Raw genomic sequence first — 9,551 nt, 5'->3', positions numbered from 1 at the left:
AAAAAAAAAAAAAAAAAAAAAAAGGTAGGTAGCTCTCTCCAGCCTAATGTGGATGTGGATTTTTCATGCCAATCCTGGCAACTCACCAGGTAGGTAGTCATGGTGAATGCAGGCAGTTAACATCCCACCAGGATGGTTCCCGTGTTGTATGTTATTTAGTTTCTTTTACTTACCTACTTGAATACTTGGATAAACCATTCACCAGTTTTAATCCTTTGACATAAATAATTTGAACACTTTGACAAGTTACACAGCACTTCTTTGGCATTAATCCAATTTTAGTGTGCTGATAAAAATAAACAAAAAGAAATATGCTTTCCCTTGATTTTGATGAAGTGATATAATTTTTACTTTATTTGTATTGAATTTCAGCAGTTAATTTGGACATTTATTTATTTATACGATGTTTGTATTTTTAGGTCTTTAATACAGTGTTTCTATCTATCATTAGCAACTGCATGCATTGTTCTTGAAACTAGGTAAAACTCACTGAATTGCTGTGTAATAGCCTTCTTATTATTGCCTGTATAAATGTATGTTAAGGTAAAAAACAATAGACACCGGTGTGGATGCAGAGAGAAAGAAACGCTTATACACTGTTGGTGGGACTGCAAATCAGTACAACCTCTATGGAAAACAGTACGGAGATTACTCAAAGAACTAAAAGTAGACCTACCATTTGATCCACTAATCCTAGTACTGGGTATTTACCCAAAGGAAAAGAAGACTTTTCATCAAAAAGACACCTGTACCCGAATGTTCATTGCAGCAATTTTCACAATTGCAAAGATGTGGAATCAACCCAAGTGCCCGTCAATTCATGAGTGGACTAATAAAATGTGGTATGTGTATACCATGAAGTGCTACTCAGCCATAAAAAAGTTGAATTAATACCTTTCTCAACAATCTGGATGGAACAGGAGACCATTCTCCTAAGTGAAGTATCTCGAGAATGGAAAAACAAACACCGCATGTACTCACTATAAAATTGGAACTAACCGATGAACACACATGTGCACAGAGGGAAGTAAAACTCAGTGGAAATCAACCAGGGGGAGGAGGGAGGGGAAAAAACCTACTAATGGGTACTATGAACATTATTTGGGTGCCGAGCACACCTATAGCTGAGACTCAAGCATTGCAAAACCGATCCATGTAACCTAAAACATTTGTACCCCTGAATATTTAGAATTTTAGGAAATGTAAATTAAGTTAAAATAAAACTAATAAAATAGTTCTAGGGTACACCTGGATCCATACTAAGTGGCTCGTCAAGCCAGATGCTTCCTTAGTGAGTTTGGAGACTTGGTCGTGAATATCTTTTGTCCTGGCCCGGGCTTCAGATTCTCTGTGACTGTCACCCAGCCTTGGGTGATGGACTCCTACTCCTCCGTGTTATGAGTGATACTGTATATTGTATACATTTTTAGAGTTTACAGTTCAATTTCATTCATGTCCTCTCTGTTATTACCTAAGTTATCTCAGTTGATCCTCCAGCGGGGGGCGGGTTGTTTGTTTATTCTGTCATCTCCTCCTCTCTCTCCCTTTGTGTTTTTTTTCTTTTTTCAGAAACAGGCTCTCCCTTTGTCGCCCAGGCTGGAGCGCAGTGGCAGGATCACAGCTCACTGCAACCTCAAACACATGGCCTCAAGCGGTCTTCCCGCTTCCACCTCCCAACGTGCTGGGGTTACAGGCATGAGCTACCACCTCCGACCTCTCCCCATTTTTTAAATACAGGATGAAACAGGGTCAGAGTAGATAAGTGACTGGTGTGAAGTCAGGCACTAGGCAAGTGGTCAAGCCATGCTTTGTGACTCCCAGGTGTATTCTTCATCCTCTGGTATAACAAAGGTCTTGCAGTGGATGGTGTGTGTGAAACAGTAAGTCTCAACAGCAGAGAAGAACAAACCATAAATTCATGAGTAACGGCTCTGATTACACTTCCATTGCCAAGGCTCTTTTAAGAAATTTTGCCTTGATTGGAGCAATAATAAACAAATGCTTTTTGTTTCCAAACAAAAAAAAATAGCTGTAAGCCAAGGGTTTATGATAAACCACGCACAGTATAGACACTAAGATGTTGATACATTTACAGACTTTTTCCCCCTAACTTTTTATCTTCAAAGTCACAGAAAAGTTGAAAGACTAGTCCAAGGATCACTGGGAATCTCACCAACTAGACTCAATAATTGCACAACACTTTTGAAATATATAAAGTGAGCACTAAGAATCTGTAATTAGTGCACTCTATGCTTTAACAAAGTCCTTTTTCTGGCAACACTGTCGGGGCCGATGGGAGTGGAATTATGAGTCGGATGTGGAGAGGCCACACTTGGGACTGTGAAACTTGGGTTACTAGAATCACTGGAACCCTATGACAACAAGTGCAGTCACGCAAGGGAAAGGTGAGCTAACCTCTACGCAGCGGGTTCAAAGGTCTTGTTTTCTTCAGACATAATCAAGGTCCATGCTCTAGTTTCAGGTGAGTATGACTAGGAAGGATTTTTGGACAAACTTGAGAAAGAAAAAAATACCTTCTTAAGGTTAAAAGGGATTGAACTATTCCAATATCATAGGAAGTAGGTGGGGGTGGCAAGGGACGCTTGCTGCTCTAAAGACTTACCTTCTCCCCAAAGACCACTTCCTCTGCTCCCTCCCCTGCCCCTCCTACATCTCTTTGGCCCCTCTTGCACCTGGGGGAAGAACAGAGTCTCCTGCCAAGGACAAGCCCTTTTTGAGCTTGGGGGACTCAGTGACTATGTACAGCTGGGCACTGTCTCTACTATAATTCTTGTTCTACGTGGCCACCCACCCCCGGGCATGAAAAGAGTTCAGTTAGTACTTCACACCATCCTGTTACATTAACCCCTTGGATAAGATTCTTGAGTCCTTGCAAAGACCAATTATATGTCTCTATTAATATTAGTAAGTAAGGTTCAATGTTTGCCTAGTCCTGTTAGCCTGAATATCAGACATTCTTGCCTTTCTTCCAGGGGGTGGCATGGTTCACTGCCCCCAGCCCCCTGTTTCTAGCCTTATGCCCCAGCCATGAGGTTTATGTACACATGGCCATGTACACCTGTGGAGTCCCCTTTTTTAAAAAAATTTTTTGTAGAGATGGGGTCTCACTATATTGCCCAGTCTGGTCTCAAACTCCTGGCCTCAAACAATCCTCCTGCCTAGACCTCTCAGAAGCATTACAGGCATGAGCCACCATGCCCAGCCACACTTGTGGATTCCTAAAAATCCCAGTCCACCACCCCTTAATGTGGCCTTGAACAATTTCTTACCAAAGGTGTCCTCACAACAGAATGTCTTATCTTGGTTTTCTTGTGCCTACTTCAAAGGTGGGTGCCAGGACTCTGTTAGACTCTCTAAAACCAAAATCGTGACTCCCAAATGTCTCATCGGTGAGGCAGAGGAAATGTTATATCTCCAAGCATTCACCTGTGCTTTCTGGGTACTTCCCTTCCCCTCTGGGAAATCTCTCTGGGATTCTAAATTCCATTTCCTTCCTGCCCAGCCCACACCAAAGCAGAAACCAAGACTCAGATAATCGGCTGGTTTAAGTGGACACTCAGGTGTCTGAATACTAAACCATTCTGAGCTACTCAGGAGGCTGTGGTGGGAGGATCACTTGAGCCCAGGAATTCCAGACCAGCCTGGGCAACATAGAAAGACCCCTGTCTCAATATTTAAAAAAAAAACCCAAAACATCAACCAATAAAACCCTCCAAAACACATTTTCTCCATATCAGGAAACTAGATCAGACTGGCCTGTGGGAAGAAGGAGAAGTACAGGGATAGCCTGGACTTCAGAGGAAGCATGACAGACTAGAGGCCTTGAAGTGGAAGGGGAGAGTGGCAAACGTGGGGACTAAAAACCAGGGACCAGCCTGAACCCTGCTCATGCTGGCCACTGTCAAACAGCTCTGGACAGCCGCACGTCCCCAAGTGGACTGTGGGTGACTCAGACACCGTGTAGGGGGTGGGATGAAGTTAGGAGGAAGAAACTAGGCCCCCAACCACGGTGGAGATTAGCAGCTGGGAAGAGGACCACCTCCAGGAACAAAGGGTATAGAGCCAGAAGACCAGGGATGGCCACGGAAGCAGGCACCGGCTGTGCCCCCAGGGTGTGCAGTGCAGTTTACTGCGGGGATTCGCAGCGAGAGAATCTGAAAAACCCACGGAAGTGCAACCCAGGAAGGAACGGCAAGCGGGAGCACCTGTCACCCAATGCTGGCTCACATCTGAGCCAGTGGCATGTGCCTCTGTCCTTCTCCAGCCTGACCCTGGAGGATCAGAAACAGCCACCAGCAAGAGGGGAAGAGGAAGGAGGAGGAAAGAAAGCAAACATGGTCGAGAGCCTGGCAGAGGGAGAAACTCTGTGTTGGGCAAGTGTCGCGGCCCGGATTGCAGAACGGGGGATGGACACAGAAAGAAACACACAGACACACACAAGACATAAAAGACTGCAGTAGATAATTCTACCAGTCGCTTTATTATATACTTTTTCTATGTCCGGCAGCTACTTCCTGGTACGTGACTACCTTGGGCGTCTTGAGGAAACACGTTTTCATTCCTTCCAGACGATTGCTTAAGGGAAGCAGACGTTTGCATCTTAACTTCTTGTATCTTAACTTCTTTACCTCATTACTGTATGCAGGACAATGAGATGCCTTGGCTTGTTTGCAAGACCCCAGGCGCTTGGTTATCAATCATAAAGCTATCTGTCATGAGGAATAGTTCTGTTTGTCCAACAGGCCGTGTCCGAACCTATTGACCTCTGGCCCCAAGGAGAGCACGCCCAGTTTCGCTGACTCTGGGCTTAAGCCAATTTGCCCAGGGACGGCCCCTACAGGCAAGAGTCCAAAGTATTGACATATACTAGAATAACCAGTCTGATGGAGGATCTCAACAGTCTAAGAGTAAAAATGAAGTGTTTTTATCTTTCTAATGACTGCTACAACTGCTTTCCTACCAGGTAGCAAGCTCCCTTAGAGACTGCAGTTCAAAACCAGTTTGTACTATGGTCAACCATAAGTTATGGTATACTTTAAAATAACTAAAAAAGTGGAATTGGAATGTTCCTAACACAAAGAAATGATAAATGCTTGAGGTGATGGATGCCCCAATTACCCTGATTTGGTTATTACACATCGTATGCCTGTATCAAAACATCACATGTACCCTATAAATGTATACAACTATTATGTACCCATAATAATTAAAAATACAAAATTAAAAAATGAAACCCAATTTGTAAGTATTTGATTGGGATGGACTTCTTCAGCCATGAATAAACAAAGGGGTTTCTCATTTACTATCTCCCATCCAAGTACTAACCAGGCCGGACCCTGCTTAGCTTCTGAGATGAGATGAGATCAGGCGTGTTCAGGCTGGTACGGCCACAGACTGCTCATTTAACATCTAAGAGTAGCAATGGGACCAGCCTGAAATGCTATCCAAGGGCTTGGAAAGAATGAATATAGACCTTGAGTTTAAAGGGACACCTTAGTGTGATTAGTTTGTTCAACAAACTGGTTACAATTAATTACCAAGTGAGTAAGAATATTTTTCCATTTATTTATATTTCTTCCTGCATGAATCACTGGTCCAATGTTATTCATTCATTTTTTTCATTTAAGGATTTAATGATTTTCTTATCAATTTACCCGAGTATACTAAGTATACTTTCATATACTAAGGATATTAACTTTATCGTATTGGTGGCAAGCATTTTTTTTCTTGGTTTGTCCTTTGTGTTTTAATTAACGATGTTTGACTCTTATAAAACACTTATGAACACACATTTGACATTTTTTAGTTTAGGAAGTTCTTTCCTATTCTACCATCAGAGAGTCACCAAAATGTTAACAATGATTTTTTTTTTCCCTAGGGGGTGAGATTATGAATGAAATTTCTTTGTTTTTATCATAATTTCCATACTTGCTTTTAATAGCAAACACGTAGTCTTTTATAAGCAGATTAAAAAAATAGCTGCTGTTCACAAATATCTGCGCACAAAGCAAAAACAATTCTAGGCAATAAAAACAAAATGGGAGGTATCAACTTACCAGACTTCAAACTTTATTATAAGGCTGTAGTAATCAAAACAGCTTGGCACTGGCACAAAAATAGAGTCATTGACCAGTGGAACAGAACTGAGAACCCAGATATAAAACCATCCTCGTATAGCCATCTAATCTTTGACAAAGCAGACAAAAACATACACTGGGGAAAAGAATCCTTATTCAATAAATGGTGCTGGGAAAACTGGATAGCCACATGTAGAAGACTGAACCAGGATCCACACCTTTCACCTCTCACAAAAATCAACTCACGCTGGGTAACAGATTTAAACCTAAGGAGTGAAACTATTAGAATTCTAGAGGAAGATGTTGGAAATACTCTTCTAGACATTGGCCTAGGCAAAGAATTTATGAAGAAGACCCCAAAGGCAATCACAGCAACAACCAAAATAAATAAATGGGATCCGATCAAATTAAAAAGCTTCTGCAGAGCCAAAGAAACTGTCACAAGAACAACAGACAACCTACAGAATGGGAGAAAATTTTTGCATGCTACAAATTCGATAAAGGGTTGATAACTAGAATCTACTTAGAACTCAGGAAAATCAACAAGAAAAAATCAAACAACCCTATCAAAAAGTGGGCAAAGGACATGAACAGAAACTTTTCAAAAGAAGACAGAATAATGGCCAAAAAACATATGAAAAAATGCTCAACATCTCTAATCATCAGGGAAATGCAAATCAAAACCACAATGAGATATCACTTATCTCCAGTGAGACTGGCCTTTATCAAAAAGTCCCAAAACAATAAATGTTGGCGTGGATGTGGAGAGATAGGAACACTCATACACTGCTGGTGGGACTGCAAACTAGTGCAACCTCTGTGGAAAGCAATATGGAGATACCTTAAAGAGATACAAGTAGAATTACCATTTGATCCAGCAATCCCATTACTCGGCATCTACCCAAAAGAACAAATGATACTCTATAAAAAAGACAGCTGCACCCGAATGTTTATAGCAGCACAATTCACAATTGCAAAGATGTGGAAACAACCCAAGTGTCCATCAATACATGAGTGGATTAATAAAATGTGGTATATGTATACCATGGCGTACTATTCAGCTTTAAGAAACAATGGTGATATAGCACCTCTTGTATTCTCCTGGATAGAGCTGGAACGCATTCTACTAAGTGAAGTATCCCAAGAATGCACCACATGTACTCACCACCAAACTGGTATTAACTGATCAACACATAAGTGCACATGTAAGAATAACATCTATTGGATGCGGGCGGGGGGGGGGAGGAGGGGACGGGTATATGCATACACAAAGAGTGAGATGTGCACCATCCGGGTGATGGACACGCTTGAAGCTCGGACTTGGGGGGTGGGGAGGGGCAAGGGCAACATACGTAACCTAAACATCTATATCCCCATAATATGCTGCAATAAAAAAAAAAAATATCTGCGCACAGGAGTTCAAGGTTACAATGAGCTATGATCATGCACTCCAGCCTGGGCGACAGAGCAAGACCTTATCTCTAAACAAAACAAAAAAAAAGGGAACAAGGTCAGCGCAGCTCCATGCTGTGTGTGTGTTACCTGCATTCTGTTCCATGCTTTCCTTGATGCCGTCTAGGAGCTCCTGAGCATCTTCCACGTTCTCCTCCTCTTCTTCCTCTTCACCTTCTTCCTCTTCTTCTCCTTCTCCTGCATCCTTAGGTGCGACAATCGACTCCTACATGCCCCACAGGGATATTCAAATTGGGTGATGCCCTGCTACTCCCAAATCATCTGGCAAGTGATCCCGGGAAAAGTCTGGTACCCAAACAGGGAACCTACCCAACACCAGCTGTCATGCAAAAGCTTGCAGGATGCTTGTATATACAAAAGATGGATGACAGCCTCAGGTTTTTCCTCTGTTTTTAGGGGAATAATGTATTTCCATGCTAATGCCAGAACTGCTTAAGAAGCTACACTTTTCTAAGATATTATTAATACCTTGTATCTTGAAGGAAACATATTTTGTAGAAATCAAGAGTTTTAGTAATCATTTATTCATACCATTTCCATAAATGGCATGAATACATACCTCAGTATTCACCATTCCCAATAAAATTATAAAAAGCAGTTCATAAATAAATATCTGATAATATCCTGAGAAACATACCGTGAGGATAAAAAACCTAAAAATGTTCCAGTCAACAGAGAAGATGACTGGAGAGCTAAGCCCGCATGCTTTCGGCAACAGCCGGAGGCAGATTCGATTTCGCAATGCTTCCGTCACACAGAGGAAGCCCTGCGGGGGTCTGTGTTTTCATAACTGGGGCCAGTAAGAAAATCCAATCAAAATAACAAATCTGTTCGTTTACCATCATGTAGAACTAGTTACTTGTTTTTTATATGACTAAGAAAAGCATTTCTAAAATATAAAACTTCGCAATAAAGTCATTCAAAGTGTTACCAGTTTTGCTATGGCTTCGGAAATGACATCCTTCAGTTTGATGTGGTGCAGTTTGTAGTACTTGGACAGTTCTCCAGCAATACTGGATTTCCCCACTGCGGGAGGACCCAGAATACAGATCTTGATCGGCTGAAAGAGCATAGGGAACATACAGCGAGCTCTGAATGATCTGTAACTAGACACAGTGTTTTTTATTTCAGGAACGTGTCTTTTCTAAAGTCTCTGGACCCTGCAGCTAGCTCTCGCTCCTCTGTCAAGAGTTCAGAGTCACTGCCCCTCTCCAGCCACCACCGTGGCTGCCCGGCATCCTGAAACCGCCTGCTGCCTAGTCGAATAGTTCACATTCTGGTTCATGGTCATTCATTCAGTAGGTATTCAACAAGTGTGTGCTGACCTGGGCCTGGGGAGATACAGTGTGCTCAGGAGCACCTCAAATCACTAACGCATAGCTGAGCATGGTGGCGTACACCTGCCCGTAGTCCCAGCTACTCGGGAGGCTGACACGGGAGAATTGCTTGAGCCCAGGAGTGTGAGGTTGCTGTGAGCTAGGCTGACGCCACTGCATTCTAGCCCGGGCAACAGAGTGAGATCCTGTCTAAAAAAAAGAAAAAAAGAAAGGAAAAGAAAAAAATGTAAAAATTACTAAAGAATAAGTGCTCAGGCATCACACGCCACCAGTTTCACAACGTAGTGTACAATACAGTGTATTGTGCTAGCCTCGTAAAGATAACAAAGAAACAGAAGAATTTCTGGTCTGGTGTACAAGGGGCCTAATTTACTGTTCGAACAACATTGTTTCGGGACTGAACTTTTAACACAGTTTATTCTGATTTTTCGAGACATACTCATTTCTGGCTGGGTGTGGTGGCTCACGCCTGTAATCCTAGCACTCTGGGAGGCCGAGGCGGGAGGATCACTTCAGGTCAGGAGTTTGAGACCAGCCTGAGCAAAAAGCAAGACCCCGTCCCTTCTAAAAGTAGAAAAAATTAACCAGGTGTGGTGGCTTGTGTCTGTCGTCTCAGCTACTCGGGAGGCTGAGGCAGGAGGAT

At 42.5% G+C, this 9,551-nt stretch overlaps 1 protein-coding gene across 1 annotated transcript in view; it reads right to left on the bottom strand.

Annotated features, from left to right (window-relative positions):
• Positions 1-9,551, bottom strand: part of AK7 (adenylate kinase 7) — a 90,253-nt gene that overhangs the window by 15,244 nt on the left and 65,458 nt on the right. Inside the window, exons 10-11 of the mRNA XM_012650077.1 lie at positions 8,503-8,631; positions 7,641-7,776 (exon numbers count right to left, since the gene is read on the bottom strand). Coding sequence (XP_012505531.1) covers positions 7,641-7,776; positions 8,503-8,631 — 265 coding nt within the window. The remainder of the gene's footprint in view (positions 1-7,640; positions 7,777-8,502; positions 8,632-9,551) is intronic.

Source organism: Propithecus coquereli, unplaced genomic scaffold (assembly GCF_000956105.1).
Source record: "Propithecus coquereli isolate 6110/MARCELLA unplaced genomic scaffold, Pcoq_1.0 Scaffold310, whole genome shotgun sequence".
In the NCBI taxonomy this organism is placed as follows: domain Eukaryota; kingdom Metazoa; phylum Chordata; class Mammalia; order Primates; family Indriidae; genus Propithecus; species Propithecus coquereli.
This window is presented reverse-complemented; position numbering and strand designations above follow the sequence as displayed.